Source organism: Heloderma suspectum, chromosome 11 (genome assembly GCF_057233095.1).
Source record: "Heloderma suspectum isolate Gila_16-S chromosome 11, 16-S_ref, whole genome shotgun sequence".
Lineage (NCBI taxonomy): Eukaryota > Metazoa > Chordata > Lepidosauria > Squamata > Helodermatidae > Heloderma > Heloderma suspectum.
This window is the reverse complement of record NC_139468.1, coordinates 44,607,674-44,624,624: the sequence shown is the minus strand read 5'-3', so window position 1 is coordinate 44,624,624 and position 16,951 is coordinate 44,607,674. Positions and strand designations below refer to the sequence as shown.

Sequence of the window (16,951 nt, the reverse complement as noted above, 5' to 3'; positions counted from 1 at the left end):
ATGTAAGCCGCCTTGGGTTTCTTGCAACAGGAAAAAAAGGCGGGATATAAATGCAATAAATAAAATTAAATAAATAAATAAATCCAACTCCTCTTCTCTACACAACCATCTCATCCATGCACTGAGGACCCTCAGCTTTAGTACATCCCTCATGTGTGTGCTTCAATTCTTTTTACGTTGACAATTTGCCACTGGGGCTGAGATGCTTCGGGGCTAAAGCTGGGCTGCTGTGTGGCTTTCATTAAAGTGCCAGCAGGTCCGCGTTTGTGCCTCCTGCAAAATCCCAAAGGAAGGCGAAGGCTGCCTTCCTTCCTCCACGGGGAATGGACAAGACCAGGCAGTCGCTTTCCCTTCTTGTTCGGATTTTGCTGGAGGTTTCTCCTAGTGCTTTTTGCAAAATGCTTACTCTGAGGAACAAACACATAGCTCTCCTTTCCTCTGTGAAAAACAAGGGATAAATGGAGCATCAGGAGACTGACATTTTTGCTGACTGATTGAAAGCTGCTCCAGGAGCCATTTTTGGCTGAGGAGCAGGATTAAAATATTTTAAATAGGTAAAATCAGCACCTCTCCCACAAGCAGGGCTTTAACAAAAACAGGATTTCTTGTCAAATGGGGAATATGGGTATTCACTGAGGGTGAGCAGACAAATGAATTTATGGAACCTTTATGCTTTCCGGTTGTTTAAAAGGCAAAGCAACTGCAGCTTTGCCTTTTAAAGGTGAAATCAAGAGGCCCAGGAGGGCAAGAGGGTTTCCCCTGATGTTTACACTTTAGCTGTTTAAAATATTGTTTTACAGTGTTTACATTGATTTTATCTGTACGCCGCCCTGAGATCTTACCCAGTTCAAATGTCTATGAGAGAAATGGGCTTTGATGCAAAAGTAACTTCTTCAGTCACTGAAGAGATATTTATGAAAGTATAACATTCCTTTAATTTAATATATTTAATAATTTCAGATAGACTCTGTAGAGTCAAGTTGGGCTGACATTTAATCAAGTCTGCTGTAATGTTCTTCCATCCCTTTTGTTAAACTACTCACTAGGTAGATTCTAATGGTGATGGGTTATAGGGCAAGGTCTTGAACTTCAGGTCTGTGGGCCAAATCCAGCCTGCCTGGGGTCCCAGTCCAGCTCTCTAGGGTTTCAAGGGCAGAATACAAATGTTTTAAGAAAATAAATAAATGATGTACCCCCTTTTCTGCAGGCTCAGACATAAGAATTAATCAAGCAGATATTTACCTTTCAGGACAGGCACTCCCAGATCTTGTCATTTCACCCAAAGCTGCAGCAATTTGACCTGTAGGTAGCACAGAAAAAGAATCAGGAATTTGCGCTTGACTTTCACCCATCATCTCTCTTGGGTTGCCACAACAGGCACAACCGAATTGCACTAACTTGCATTCTAAGGGCTTTTCCAGAGAATGACAAAAACAGATTTCAGTTAAAGTGCTAAATCAGCATCAACCTGGATTCAGGGCTGGTGGAACAGCCAGTATGGATGAATAGAAAGGCAACCCTTGTTGCAGAAAGGGTAGTACAGTGGATTAAAAAAAATACTGGATTTAAATTAAATCAGATTTTAAGGGTTTTTTAAAAAATGGAAATGCAAAATCTCTCTTAAAGAATATCTAGGTTAATATTAAATAATCTGAACAACAGCATGCTAACTCTACAGTTGGTTTTTAAACTGCATCAATGCCTCTACCAGATCCATAGAATCAAAGGTTTTCTGTGTAAAACAGAGGTAGGCAACTTCAGGAGTTCAAAGGGCTGCATTGCTCCCCTGGACCCCATCAAGGGCCTCGCCCCTGCCCTTACATTGATGAAATTCACTGGCACAGTGGCAGCAAACCCATCCCCCACCATGATTTTACTTAAAAACAAGGTGTGTGTTCCCCCGCACACCTTATTCAAAGCAAAATCATTTTTTTCCCACCACGCTGTCAAATTTCGGCAGCTAACTCAGCAGCAGGGCTGAGCTGGGGCCACAAAAAAGCCAGGGGGGCCACATACAGCCCATATGCTGCCCACCCCTGATGTAAACAACTTGAACGTTTCTCAAATTATTTACACACTGCCTACCAAACATACGGATTTCATTTTCACCTGATGAAGATAAAACTAGTCTAGTCAACACAATACCTATCAAACCTTACTCTGACTCAGTCATGGGCACTGGATATTTGTTTTCTGCTTTATTTTTGTGAAGGTGAGGCTGGGCCAAGGCAGAGTGAGGGAAAGGAGCAACACTGGAAAAAAGCAGAGATCGTCCAGTGCTCAGATTCCCATACTTCTCACAAACTTTCATGGCTACTGGTTGTAACAAAGACCCTATACTGGGAATATTTTAAAGACATTCCCTTTATAAAGGGAAGTCTGCAAAATGTGTACAACACAACAAACAAATGCAAGGCCTGTTGTAAGAATGAGACAGTGTAAAAATGTTCCATTTTGCTGTACGTTCTTTATTATCATCTATTAAATTTCTTAAGACACTATTCTCAGAAAAACTCAAGGTAATTTACAACAAAATTAGTAGTAAATTTGCACTAATTTTTAGGCAATATATATAGTATCAATGAGAAACTTTATTTAAATGAACTATTTAAGTTAGCCTCTTCTTTGCAGAAATTGTCTTGATTTAAAACCATTCACCCTGGAGAGCAGCCATGCTGTCAAGAAATTAGCTTTGTTGGAGGAGTCTCTCTTCTTTCTAACCAGAAACATCTAGCTTCAACATGGAAGACGTGGAGCAAATATTTTAGCATTAGAAAGAGAAACAACTCAGAGAATCACAGAACAGTAGGGTTGGAAGGGGCCTACAAGGCCATCGAGTTCAACCCCCTGCTCAATGCAGGAATCCAGGTCAGAGCATCCCCGACAGGTGGCTGTCCTCATCTTGAACGCCTCCAGTGTGGGAGAGCCCACCGCCTCCCTAGGGAATTGGTTCCACTTTTGTATTGCTCTAACAGTCAGGAGATTTCTCCTCATACTCAGCCGGAATCTGGCTTCCTGTCACTTGAGCCCATTCTTCCGTGTCCTGCACTCTGGGGTGATCGAGAAGAGATCCTGGCCTTCTTCTCTGTGACAGCCTTTCAAGTACTTGAAGTGCGCTATCCTATCTCCCCTCAGTCTTCTCTTCTCAAGGCTGAGAAGAACCTCCCAAGTTAGGAAGGAACATAGGACACTGCTGCCTTATACAGAGTCAGACCCATGGTCCATCTAGCTTAGTACCGTTGACACTGACAGGCAGCAATGGCTTTCCAGGGCTTCAGGCGGGGGTCATTCCCAGCCCTACTTGGAGATGCCAGGGATTGAACCCAGGACCTTCTGCATGCAAACCAGGGACTCTACAACTGAGCTATGGCCCCTCCCTATGAGTTGTGATGGCAGCAGATGGGCTGGCCTTCCTGATGTTTCCCAGGTTTTCTATCCAATTTTTAAAGGGTCAATGAGCATTCCCCCTGCAGTGGTACTACAGGAATGTTCAGTCTTTGAAAAAATAAATTTAGGGCGCAATCCTATGGTCTCTAGACAGCATCTAGACAGCCATAGGATTTTTCGGTTCCCAGAAATCCAACTCCCCAACCCCTCCCCGTCATAGGAGGCGCGGGTCATCCCCAGCCCAGAAGAACAGCACAGAACGGCCGAAAAGGGAGTGTTCCTGGGGGCAGGGAGGAGACCACGGAAGCGCCAGTACACCACTTCCTAGGCACTGTCTGGCCTCCACCCCACCCCGAGGTGCCCTGGTTAGACAGCTGAAATTGGTTGTCTAGCCACAAATGCAGGGCGGCTGGAGCACAGAGGAGAAGATCCCCTCCATGCTCCGCCCGCCCTGCATTGGATAGTGGGTCGCATCCAAGTTCAGAACCCCACAGGACTGCGCCCTTAGTTTAAGAAGTAACATCTCATGAATATTTCAAAATGGCACAGGCATAAGGACATACAGGCAGTGTGTGCTACATTACCAGCCAAGATGTACTCATGACACTAACATAACAATCCACTGAACAGTTTTAGGAACACAGGAAGCTGCCCTTTTGCCCAGTTTGGTTGCCGTTTCTTCTGCTCCACCTCCTATGCAGGTATTTTAGGCCTTGAAGGTTGATGGAAGACACTCAGCCAAGTATTTAAGTTTTCAAAAAAGATTTAAATATAAATAATACTTTTTTTTCTTTTCTGCGGTGAGATTAACGTACTGATTCAGTATGCACATACCTACCTTCTTTTTTTAGTGTTGTTTTGTCTCATTTTTCCTTTTGGCAAAATGGTTCTCACTAGAGTATGATATAAATAATTAGGCTTGGCTCCTACAACAGAGAATGTAGTGTCTATGCCAAAGCCTACAATCAATTTAGAATTATAGGGTGGTGGGGAGCTGTCCCAAATCTGGGGAATCACAAATTTCGCTGATGACACTCTCTATCAGCTACCTAAAATTACTCGAAACAAAAGAACTTCTCAAAATATTTTTTTCATGGTAAAAAGATTAGAGTCAGTGCCCCTTCTGACGAAGAGGAAATGATAATTGGCAGTTTTAGTGCTTTTCCAGTCTTGGAAAGTTGAAGGTTTCTTTCTTAAAAGATACATTAGTGAACAGGTATCAGTGTTCCAGGCCTCGGCCAATTAATATCTGTTTGGACATTTCTGATGTCCAGGATACAGGAAAGGTTAGTACTATCTTGCAAAGACTATAAAGAATTGATATGGGCTCAAAGCCCCCATATTATTTGAAAGGTTCTAAAACTCCAGTGGGGGGTGGGGACGAGGACTTTGCCTATACAAAATAATCAGCACTCTAATATAGAAGATGGATCTGCTCGACAGCTAAAACAGTCTCTCACGTATATGTGACTGCTTCTATCTGAGAGTGGCCTCCTTCATTTTGTTTTTTCCTCAAAACTGCTAGGCCTCAATGCTGCTGTTTAGCTTTTATTTTATGTGTTTTATTTAAAATATTTCTAGGCTGCGTTTCAGGGCAGAAGGTCTCCCAAAGCAGCTTACAAAACTAAAATTCATGTAACAGAAACTGCTATGATAATAAAAAAGCAAACATTCATAAAACCAACAAACACCAGCATAAGACAAATGCTACAACAGAACTGAAGCTAGAACACAGAACAGTCTGATAAAATATAAATCAGGGGAAGGCAAGTGTAAACAGGTTAAGTCCTCAGGGCCTTCCTAAAAGCCTGCAATGATGGGGCCTGACGGAGCCCCGATGGCAACCTATTCCACAGGTGTGGGAACAATGTGGAAAAGGCCCTCTCCTGTGTACTTGCCCACCTAATTACCCTGAAAGGTGGGCAAGTGAGAAGGGTGTTGCTGATTTAATGTGCGGAAAGGCTGGAAGGTGTGAAGGTGGTCCTTCAAGTAATTCGGTCCACAACTGTTTCAGGCTGTAAAGGTCAAAACGAGCACTTTACATTGAGCTTAGAAATGCACTGGTAAGCAGTGCAGCTGGTGCAGTGTAGGCATTATATTTGACTGCCTCATTCCCACCAACACTCGGGTGGCTGCATTCTGCACCAGCTGAAGTTTCCCAGCTGTCCTCAAAGGCAGCTCCACATAGAGCGCATTACAGTAGTAGCTGGTAAAATGCCGCAGCCACCTGGGCAGTTAGCGCAGAGTACAAGACAACTCCCAGACTATGCACATGGTCTTTTAGCAGGCACGCAAGGCCCATCTAAGACCAGTTGTAAACCTCCATCCAGAGAAGTTGGTTTCCCAACCTGCAGTACCTCCGTCTTGTCTGGATTACATCTCAGCTGGATCATCTTCAGCTTGTTTTGCCACCCTCCAACCTTGTACCGCCTAAAAGGAGCTCCCAAGTTTCTTATAAGGGGCAGAGGGCTCAGGACTCTTACCAGGTACACGAGATACAGAAATAAAATAGGTACCTAGCATACAATGCCCCTTCATGGATCACTGCCTTGTTGTGGCAAAGGGGCTTGCATAACTCAGTGAAGCCATAAGCTATGCCGTGCAGGGCCACCCAAGACAGACAGGTCATGGCAGAGAGTTCTGACAAAATGTGGTCCACTGGAGAAGGAAATGGCAACCCACTCCAGTATTCTTGCCAAGAAAACCCCATGGAACATATCACAAGGCTAAAAGATATGACGCCAGAAGATGAGCCCCTCAGGTCGGAAGGTGTCCAATATACTACTGGGGAAGAGCAGAGGGTATTTCCAAGTAGCGCCAGAAAGAGTGAAGCGGCTGGGCCAAAGCCGAAAGGGCACTCAGCTGTGGATGTGTCTGGTGGTGAAAAGAAAATCCGATGCTGTCAAGAACAATATTGTTTAGGAACCTGGAATGTCAGATCAATGAATCAAGGTAAGCTGGAGGTAGTCAAACATGAGATGGCAAGATTGAACATCGACAGGCATGGGCGAATTTAATTCAGGTGACCATCATATCTACTATTGTGGGCAAGAATCCCTTAGAAGAAATGGAGTAGCACTCATAGTCAACAAAAGGGTGGGAAAAGCAGTACTGGGGTACAATCTTAACAATGACAGAATGATCTCAGTACGAATCCAAGGCAAATCATTCAACATCACAGTAATTCAAGTCTATGCCCCAACCACTGATGCCGAAGAAGCTGAGGTTGATCGGTTCTATGAAGACCTACAACACCTTCTAGAACTAACACCAAAAAAAGATGTCCTCTTCATCATAGGGGATTGGAATGCTAAAGGAGGAAGTGAAGAGATTACTGGGATAACAGGCAGGCATGGCCTTGGTGAACAAAATGAAGGAGGACAAAAGCTAATAGAGTTTTGCCAAGAGAACACGCTGATCATAGCAAACACTCTTTTCCAACAGCACAAGAGGCGACTCTACACATGGACATCACCAGATGGTCAATATCGAAATCAGATTGATTATGTCCTTTGCAGCCAAAGATGGAGAAGCTCTAAACAGTCAGTCAAAACAAGACCTGGAGCTGACTGTGGCTCAGATCATGAGCTGCTTCTTGCAAAATTTCAGCTTAAATTGAAGAACGTAGGGAAAACCACTAAACCATTCAGGTATGACCTAAATCATATCCCTTATGAACATACAGTGGAGGTGAGGAATAGATTTCAGGGATTAGACCTGATAGACAGAGTGCCTGAGGAACTATGGATGGAGGTCCGTAACATTGTTCAGGAGGCAGCAACTCAATCCATCCCAAAGAAAAAGAAATGCAAGAAAGCCAAGTGGCTGTCTGATGAGGCTTTACAGGTAGCTGAGGAAAGAAGGGAAGCGAAAAGCAAGGGAGAAAGGGGAAGATATATCCAACTGAATGCAGAGTTCCAGAGAATAGCAAGGAGAGACAAGAAGGCCTTCTTAAATGAATAACGCAAAGAAATCGAGGAAAACAACAGAATGGGAAAGACTAGAGATCTCTTCAAGAAAATCGGAGATCTCAAGGGAACGTTTTGTGCAAAGACGGGCATGATAAAGGACAAAGAAGGCAGGGACCTAACAGATGCAGATGAGATTAAGAAGAGGTGGAAAGAATACACAGAAGAACTATACAGGAAAGATCTTAATGTCCCTGAGAGCCATGATAGTGCGGTCACTGAACTTGAGCCGGACATCCTCGAGAGTGAAGTCAAGTGGGCCTTAGGAAGCATTAGTAACAACAAAGCTAGCGGAGATGACAGTATTCCAGCTGAGCTATTTAAAATCCTAAAAGATGATGCTGTTAAAGTGCTGCATTCAATATGCCAACAAATCTGGAACACTCAACAGTGGCCGCAAGACGGGAAAAGGTCAGTTTACATCCCAATTCCAAAGAAGGGCAACGCCAAAGAGTGTTCAAACTACCGTACAATTGCGCTCATTTCACATGCCAGCAAGGTGATGCTCAAAATCCTACAAGCTAGGCTTCAGCAGTATGCGAACCGAGAACTATCGGAAGTACAAGCAGGGTTTTGAAGCGGCGGAGGAACTAGAGATCAAATCACCAACATTCACTGCATCATAGAGAAAGCAAGAGAATTCCAGAAAAACGTCTATTTCTGCTTCATTGACTACGCGAAAGCCTTTGATTGTGTGGATCACAACAAACTGTGGCAAATTCTTAAAGTGATGGGGGTACCAGACCACCTTACCTGTCTCCTGAGAAACCTGTACGAGGGTCAAGAAGCAACAGTAAGAACCAGACATGGAACAACCAAGTGGTTCAAAATTGGGAAAGGAGTACGACAAGGCTGCATATTGTCACCCTGCTTATTTAACTTATATGCAGAGTACATCATGAGAAACGCCGGGTTGGATGAATCACAGGTCGGAATTAAGATTACTGGGAGAATTATCAACAACCTCCGATATGCAGACGATACCACCCTAATGGCAGAAAGCGAAGAGGATCTCAAGAGTCTCTTGTTGAGGGTGAAAGAGGAGAGTGCAAAAGCTGGTTTGAAACTCAACATTAAAAAAACTAAGATCATGGCATCTGGCCCTATCACTTCCTGGCATATAGAAGGGGAAGAAATGGAAGCAGTGACAGATTTTACTTTCTTGGGCTCCAAGTTCACCGCAGACGGTGACTGTAGCCATGAAATTAAAAGATGCTTGCTCCTTGGGAGGAAAGCTATGGCAAACCTAGACAGCATAGTAAGAAGCAGAGACATCACCTTACCGACAAAGGTCTGTCTAATCAAAGCTATGGTTTTCCCAGTAGTAACGTATGGCTGTGAGAGCTGGACTATAAGGAAGGCTGAGCGCCGAAGAATTGATGCTTTCGAACTGTGGTGCTGGAGAAGACTCTTACGAGTCCCCTGGACTGCAAGGAGGTCAAATCAGTCCATCCTAAAGGAAATCAACCCTGAGTGCTCATTGGAAGGACAGATACTGAAGCTGAAGCTCCAATATATTGGCCACCTAATGCGAAGAGAAAACTCTCTGGAAAAGACCCTGATGCTGGGAAAGACTGACGGCAAAAGGAGAAGGGGACGGCAGAGGATGAGATGGCTAGATAGCATCACCGATGCAATGAATATGAACTTGAGCACGCTCCGGGACAGAGGTCAGGACAGGAAGGCCTGGCGTGCTATGGTCCATGGGGTCACGAAGAGTCAGACACGACTGAACGACTGAACAACAACAACAAAGCATACAAGGTTGGAAACAGTGCCTGTGGATATTCTGCCTGTATTCCAACTTCATGACAATCAGAACTTCAACAAGTGCAGTTCCCACCACCAAATGCTGGAGGAAATGTTGCATGCAGAAGGTTCAACCCCTAGCATCTCCAGGCAGGGCTGGAAAAACTGCCAGTCAGTGTCAACAATACTGGACTAGCTTCCTATGTTCCTAAACACCACCTACGAAGTTTCTGCCTGTCACACAGTTGTTGGACACAGAGCTCAACATGCTGGAAGATCTGAAGGATAATTACTATAGCAGAAACCTTACTTTCTTCCACTACGCCTTACACTGTGCCTAACAGCTGAGATTTCCCCCAGCATTTGAGTTGGGAACTGAGGTTCTGGTTAGCATGCAGCTGAAGTACAGGCAGAATATTCACAGGTACTGTCAGGTGGTTGAGCAACTGTGTTCAGTGAGTGCTCTTTAATGGTTCTGCAGCCTCCTGGAGGGAGGACTTTTGAGTGGAGGGCCACAGGGCCCTGTGCCATTTAACATTCTTATAAATGAACTGAATTATATTTGTGTATGTTATTTTCAGTGTCCAGCACCTCGGCTAGTCATTATAAAACATTTAAATTAAATGTTCATCAACAATTAAATGGAAAATTAAAGTTTTGGCATACAAGGGGTGGTCAGCAAAGGCCAGTTCTAGGTTTCTTGAAATAAAAATGTGTATCACAGTTTTCTTATGGAGCAGAGATTTTGAGGCTTGAAAATTTGTTCTGGTATTATGAAAGGAGTCTAAGTCGTTGAGGTTAAAGACAGGTTGCTTACCTGTAACTGTGGTTCTTTTGAGTGGTCATCTGTGCATTCACACACATGGGCTCTGCGCCTGCGAGAAGCCTCATTTTGGGAAACTTCTATAGTTGAGGAACTTTTTGGCGGGAACCCTCCCCACTATCCCAGTGTGCATGTCCCCAACGGGTTCCTGCCTATTCCCTCAGTTCTCTGGAGACTGCCTATTTTGGCCTCGGAACCAAACAAAATCACCTTGGTACCAACATCAAGCCAATACTGACATCGAAGCGGACACAGTGGGTGGGTTGTGTGAATGCACAGATGACTACTTGAAGAACCACAGTTATAGGTAAGCAAACTTTCTTCTTTGTGGTCTTCGTGCATCACTTTGTGCAAGCTGACTTACCGGAGGCGGGTTGGTGTCCTGCTGCAGGACAATGGATAAGACTGCACGACCAAAGGAGCAATCTAAAGGAGCCTGAACATCCAATCTATAGGGCTGAGTGAAAGTGGATGTCTCGACCATGTTGCAGCTCCGCAGAGGTCCGGTAGTGCGACACCTCATCCAAATGCTGCCAATGTAGCCATCACCCTTGTCGAATGCACCCTAACTGGGCCCGACAGCTCGACTCCTGTTAACTCATATGGCAATTTTATGGTCTGTACCATCCACGAAGCAAGCTACTAAGAAGAAATTGGGGGGCCTTTCCGACAACCCTGTAACATACGAAGAGTCGAAGCAGAAAAGGTGGGTCAATATGCACATCAGAGCTTGCTTGATCAGCAAGCCAATGTGATGGCTATAAGGAATGCCACTTTCCACGAGAGGAGGAAAAGTTCTCCCCTCACAAGTAGCTCAAAACATTTAGCCGTCAGGGCTTGAAGAACAACAGATAATCCTCTGTGACAGAATGGGGAAATGCATCAGGCTGGCAGGCTGCGCCACATCTTCTTGTCCTTTGAGGGGAGCTGGCAGAGTGCCCCAGTCAAACCGGGGTAACTGGAGCTTTATGACTAGATATCATAGGCGCAGCCGGGACAGATGGCGATACGTGCTGAGCGAACCCTGAAACCAATCAGGTGCTGGAGGCAAAAATACACCCTTCATTGGTGGGAAAGATAAAGAAGCCAATGGTGTGGTCCAGTACTTAGGGGAGGCAGTTCAAAGCTACCAGAGAGGACCGTAACGAACTTCTCTATCATGCTTGTGACACCAATCCTCCCAATAATAACTTTGTCTCAATGGCAGAGACTATTCAGAGTGCTGGTCCCAGTCTGAGAGGGGAGATCACGATCTGCCCTGATGGTCATAAGCTCAATGAAGTTCTTCCCTCCGTTCTGACAGATAATACTTTGAGGCCAGAGAGTCTGGAGAACCCTCTTGACAAGGAGTGCTACAGAGTGGTGAGTGGACCCGTAGATCTCACTGCCAGTGAATTCAAGTTGGAGTGGGGTCCTTTATTTTACCCTCCGAAGTCGATGCCATTTGAATGGTGTCTTGTGTCCGTAGCAACACTATAGGCCTCATATGTCAGGATTCCCTTAGCCCCCACTTCACTTCAAGGCCAAACATACACAGACGAGAGGCTTCAGTCTACAGCTTTTAACCCATTACTTCACAGGGTCATACAGATGCAAATTCTCAGAGACTCTGTCTACAAGGAATGCCTTCAGGAGATTCAAATGGAATTTAAGAGAGCTGCCCGCCTTTGAAGAGGGAGGCTGCTTGTCATGAGGCCTCTAAGCACAGTTTTTCACGCAAGGCCAATCGGGTAGACATCTAAGTTCCGCCCCTGCCTTCTCTCTCTTTGCTTTGCACCTGTGCCTGCCATCTATTAGGTCATCCTCCTGTTCGCTGCTTCTCACGGGGGGGGGGGGGGGGGGTGAGGAGGGTCTCTCAAGCTCAGCCATCTGGACGTTTGTAACCTGAGAAGCAGGCCTACTCATATCTGGACTAGCCTGGGAAAACACCTCCCCCATGTCTGATGGTTCGTCTTCAGAATCTGAACTGCTGTCCCACTCCCTGCGCTCAGAAACACCCCTGACATCATAGGTATTGGTGAGTACATCACTGGCGGCAGAGTCAAAACATGCTGGGGCACTTTTGAAGCAGGCTTCTTTTTCATCGGGCTTGCTTTGTGAAGGACTGGCAACATGGACAAGTTGCAACTATATATCCCTCCCCCAGACAAAACAGGCAAAGGAAGTGTCCGACAGTCAGTGGGAGCTTGCTACCACAGCAGTCACATTTTCAGAATGGCACCTTCAAGGCCACACGCCATGAGGCAAACAAGCAATCACGAATAGTATAAACAAAATAAACTACATGAGACAAAAAATGACAGCAGAAGAGAAGGAAGGTGGAATAAAGAATCCTCAGCAGGTGTGAAAAACAGTCTAGACGACAACAGGAGTCCCCAACAAGGTTACCGCAATGGCGGTCACAGAAGAACTGAGGGAATAGGTGGGAACCCATTAGGGACAGTGGAGGAGGGTTTCAGCCAAAAGTTCCTTACCTACTGAAGTTTCCTAAAATGGGTCTCTGTGCAGGCGCAGAGCCCATAGGTGTGATGCACAGAGCCCCCAAAGAAAAATTCTTAGCGTACTTAGGTGTACTGTTTTTTAATTTTTGTAATCAGAAACTGGTACAATATCTGGCAAAACCATTATTATATCAGAATCTTTAATTACTGTCTCAAGGTACTTTTTCTTTCAAATACAAGATTACCCACATTGCATCTTTTGGAGGAAATGAGGGTCAAGTCAGTAAAGTGCTTAACATGGCTCCAAGGATTGTTCAAATTCAGCATTATGGCTTTTCTCTTCTTTGAATCCCCTTTGAGTCAAACAGATTTTTAGAGCTTGGGTTACAGTGTTTCTATCCAATCTGATTTATGTGCCATTACAAGTAATAAGATAGCCTCTTGGTATGCTATGATTACATATGTTTGAATATCACTGCTATGTGAAGCTTATTCCTTACAAGTACCTTAACTTGACTAAGGACAAATGCCAACTGCTGTTTTAGAAGGTTGTTTTAGGAAAATACCTTATGATTTCTGACTCTGCCCTTATGGGTAAGTCGTTCTGTGCAGGATGTGCCTCATTATTTATTTTATTACTCTATTTCTTCTGCAGTTCATACTACAATTTTAGATTCCAGTCTTGAGGAGAAAGCTAGTTGGACAGAATAGCAGGAAATCAACTTTCTGCTGGCTTCTCATGTTGGTTGACCCTATTAGCAGTGGCAGGCTTCACCTCCATTGCTTCCAAAATTCAAGACTATTTTCTACTTCCTTGGAAGTATGACAAATAAGTTGATATTTTATTGCTATCAAAAATACTTCTTTGCTGCAATTATTCTTTTCTTTCTTTGTTTCCTATTATGGCTGAAGCAAGAAAGATTGACTGACCATCCCTACACCAGGTGAAATTATTTGTTGATCTGGTTCAGCATTGTCTCCTCTGAGACCCTCCCAGGATCTCAAGCAAAATCCTGAAACGCAGCACTTGCTCACCTGAGCCTTTTTCTTTTTAAATTAGAGATCCCAGGTGTTGAACCTGAGATCTCCTACTCATCTATGGCCCCTCCTCCATTGCTTGCATGGGGAAGAAATGCCACTCAATTTAGTAATCAGTACTAGGAAAACTGCAATGCCCCTGAAACAGAAAGTGCTGAGGGAGTATCATAGTCATTTATTTAGAAACTGCTATGCATTCCTTGACTGAATCTACACATAGCAATTATACTATTATCATAACTATTGGTACACATGACACCAATGGGCACCAATAGTTATGATAACAGTATGATAACAGTATAACTGCTATGACAGTTCCTTGGGACTGCAGACTCTGGCCTCATCCATCAGCTAGAGAACCGAGGGCCACTGGGGGGCTGCACCTCCTGCCTCGCAGGATGAACATCATCACAGGGAGAGACCAACCTGGTCGTATACATCAGCCATTGGTGTATTTGCTTTCCTTCCCCTCCTCCCTCCCAATCCCTTTTCCTTTTGTGTCTTGTCTTTTAGATTATACGCTCGAGGGCAGGGACTGTCTTAATATTCATCTTTGTTAGCCACTCTGGGAGCCTTTTTCAGCTGAAGAGTGGGGTAAAAACACCCTAAATAAATAAAATAAAAAGAGTAGATTCAGCCCTAATGCAAAGAAGCCCCACACACTCTGAAGAGATAAGAAGGAACATGGGGCAGTATCCAATACTGCCCAAATGCTAGTGGGACCTGGCGCCAGCTTAACAGGAACCTAGTGGTTTCCCAAGCACTCAGAAACTAGTGGAAATGCTCGCTTCTGGAACGGTGCAGCCCAGCGGAGCTCACAGAAGGGAGTTCTGCTTGTTCCTGGGATTCCTTCTGAAAGTGCCAGTTCTGCTCAACTGCATCTATTACATGGCATTTCATAACACTGCCTGCTCTGGGTGTCTTTTTCAGCTGAAGAGCGGGGTAAAAATGCTTTATGTAAATAAACAAACAGCATCAGCTCCTGCCTCAAACTGGTAAGCAGACAACCGCCAGCAAACTAAACATTCACATACCGCCTTTAAAGTCCTCTTTCTCCTCTTCTTCCTCCAGGTCAGCATTAATGCCTGTGGGGTGCACTTGCTTCTTGTGGCCTACATCACTTGCTGTCATGTCTCCTTCTAGATCCTGGCTCTGAGAGAGCACTAGACCAAAGTCCAATTGTGAAGTGCCTGAGTCTAACATTCATAAAAGAGATCATCACCATAACTATCACGTTATTAATTATTATCATTATTATTACTACTACTACTATGTTTAAACTGCCCTTCATCTTTGCAGATACCATGGTAATATTAAAATATAATCACAATAATACATAGGGCAATAAAGACACACAAAAAACTTATCGCCATAACAAAACTACGGCTGCAAATACAATAGAACAGACAAAATCAACCAATTAAAATGCCTGGTAAACAAAAAGGTTGCAGTGTTGGTGCCAGTCTCACTTCTATGGGGAGGGTATTCCATAATTGTGGTGCCACACCACAGCCAAGACGCTCTCCCTTGCTGATAATGTAAGGTCAACCAAAATAGGAGAACATCCAAAAGAACCCAAGAGAACGAACAGACAAAGTCTCAGGGTGTTAAATATATATGCTTTACTCTTTGAACTAGCCCAACGCATGTTGGCCCTGTATCATATAAAGGGGCCTCCTTCAGTGATCAGTTGTTCTAAAAAATGCCTGCAGAGATTTCTGAAAGGGTGGTCTCCAAGATGAATCCTGCGACTGGGCCAATTATATGATTCATTGTGCTACTCATATCCACTGGGCTACTTCAAAGAATAAAACTATTTTTTCAACACCCTGAGACTCTGTCTCTTCATTCCCTTGCGACGTGTATTGTACCCAAGGTACTTGGAAGAGACCTTCCGCTAACAATCCTAAGTCCTGGGCTGGCTGGTATGGAGAGATATTTGGGCTCCAATCATGCAGGGCTTCCAAGGTAAGCTCCAGCACTTAGCGGTGACCGTACCATGGCCACTGCAGCCAGGTGGAGTCCACCCAGGAATGGTCGTAGCTGGGGGCAGTGCTGGGTCGAGGCGCACCCCCACGCCACGCGCCTCTTCCAGGAGGACAGAGGCCGCCCCATCTGGAACAGCTGCACAGCCACTTCCCAGGCATGGGAGCCGCCTAGCCACCGGGCCTCTCTCGACAGCATTCGGCCTGGTGTGCTGCCCCTCGCCTGGAGCCCGAAACTCTTCAGTACCTGCACAGCCCCCCCTGCCTCAGAGGGCGAGGAGCGGCGGGGCGCGGGGCTCTCGGCCTGCGGAGGCCCCGGGCCCGGCCCGGCCCGGCCCGCAGCTTCACAAGAACGGCGAAGGGCACGAGGCGGGGGGTGGAGCCTCGCAGCCCCCCCCCGCAGCACAACGGCCGCAGGGCCTCCCCGACGCGCAGCGCCGAGAGCTCCACCCGCAAGACGCCACGAGACCGGGGCCGGCGGGGCGCCGCCCTGCCGAGCGCCCCGAGAAGCGCCCTCCTCGAGCCAGCAGCAGCTGTGCCCCGCGGTCTCCCGCGCGGCCGCGCATCGGCCTCGGGGCAACCCGCCCCCCCGGCCGCGCACGCTTCCCGCCGGCGGCGCCGAAGCACGGCGGGGCCTCGGCAGAAGCCCGGGCCGCTTACCTTCGGCCTGCGGCGAGGCTTCGGGGGCGCCCGCCGCGGGCCCGGCCGCCGCCCTGCAAGGGCAAGCCGCGCCGCGCGGGGCCAGCCCGGCGAGGCGAGGCGAGCCCGCCGCCCCCTCCGCCGCCCCGGGGAGCCCCCGGGGGCACGGCGGGCGGGCGGGCGCCGGCGCGGAAGGCGCCCACCGGCGGGCGGGCGGCGTCCCCAAGGCCGGGCTGAGGGCGGCGGCGCCGGAGTCCGCGGCGGCGGCCGCGCGGGGGGGCGCCGCGCCTCGCGGCCCGCCGCCCGCAGCCCCCGCCGCGCCGCCGCCCGCCCGCTCGGCGCCCTCCAGGCCGGGCAGGGTCGGGGGGGCGCCGCCGCCCGCGGCCGGGCCTGGCTCCGGCTGTGAGTCCTCCACGATCAGGCAGGGCGTCGGCGCCGAGAAGCTCACGTCCAGCGGGCTCCCGGAGGGCTCCATCCCGGCGGGCGGGCGGGCGGGCGGGCGAGGCGCGCGGCGGGGGCCCCGGGCTCGCGCGCACGCGCCGGGCGGAGAGCGCCGAGCCGAGCGCCGCCCCGCGCGCGCGCCAGGCCCCGCCCAGGCACGCCGGGCTGCGCGCCTGACGCGGCGCCGCCGCGGAAGCCATGGGCGCGCGCTTGCGGCTCCTCGCGCCGGCCCTCTGCGGAGGGCCGGCGTGAGGGGCGGCGCCCTGTTCGCGTCGCCTCGGGGAGAAAATGAGGCCTACGCGGCCAACGGGGACGGAAACGGCCGCCCGCCCGCCCGCGGAGAGACCCTCCTCCCCGCGCCTCGCGGTGCTCCAGAGCAGGCCCGCAGGGCTCGGTGCCCGTGGCGCTGCTGGGGTAGGCAGTCCCCGGACGGAACGTCTTGGAGAAGAGAACGTTATTGGGGGGTTATTACATTTCGCA

The 16,951-nt window shown here is 47.6% G+C and overlaps 1 protein-coding gene across 15 annotated transcripts in view; it reads right to left on the bottom strand.

Annotated features, from left to right (window-relative positions):
* The window catches only part of TP53BP1 (tumor protein p53 binding protein 1), a 117,162-nt gene extending 100,517 nt beyond the window's left edge, over positions 1-16,645 (bottom strand). For 10 of the 15 annotated variants that reach the window (XR_014785447.1, XR_014785448.1, XM_084817832.1 and 7 more), the window contains exons 1-3: positions 16,052-16,578; positions 14,441-14,602; positions 1,243-1,300 (exon numbers count right to left, since the gene is read on the bottom strand). Coding sequence is in view for 12 of the 15 variants with exons in the window: in XM_084817832.1 (XP_084673958.1) it covers positions 1,243-1,300; positions 14,441-14,602; positions 16,052-16,505 (674 nt within the window). In the remaining 3 variants the exon portion in view is untranslated. Of the gene's footprint in view, positions 1-1,242; positions 1,301-14,440; positions 14,603-15,404; positions 15,482-16,051 lie in introns of those variants that run through there. The other 5 variants (XR_014785446.1, XM_084817828.1, XM_084817829.1 and 2 more) reach the window with 3 other exon arrangements.
* Between the last annotated feature and the right edge of the window lie 306 nt (positions 16,646-16,951).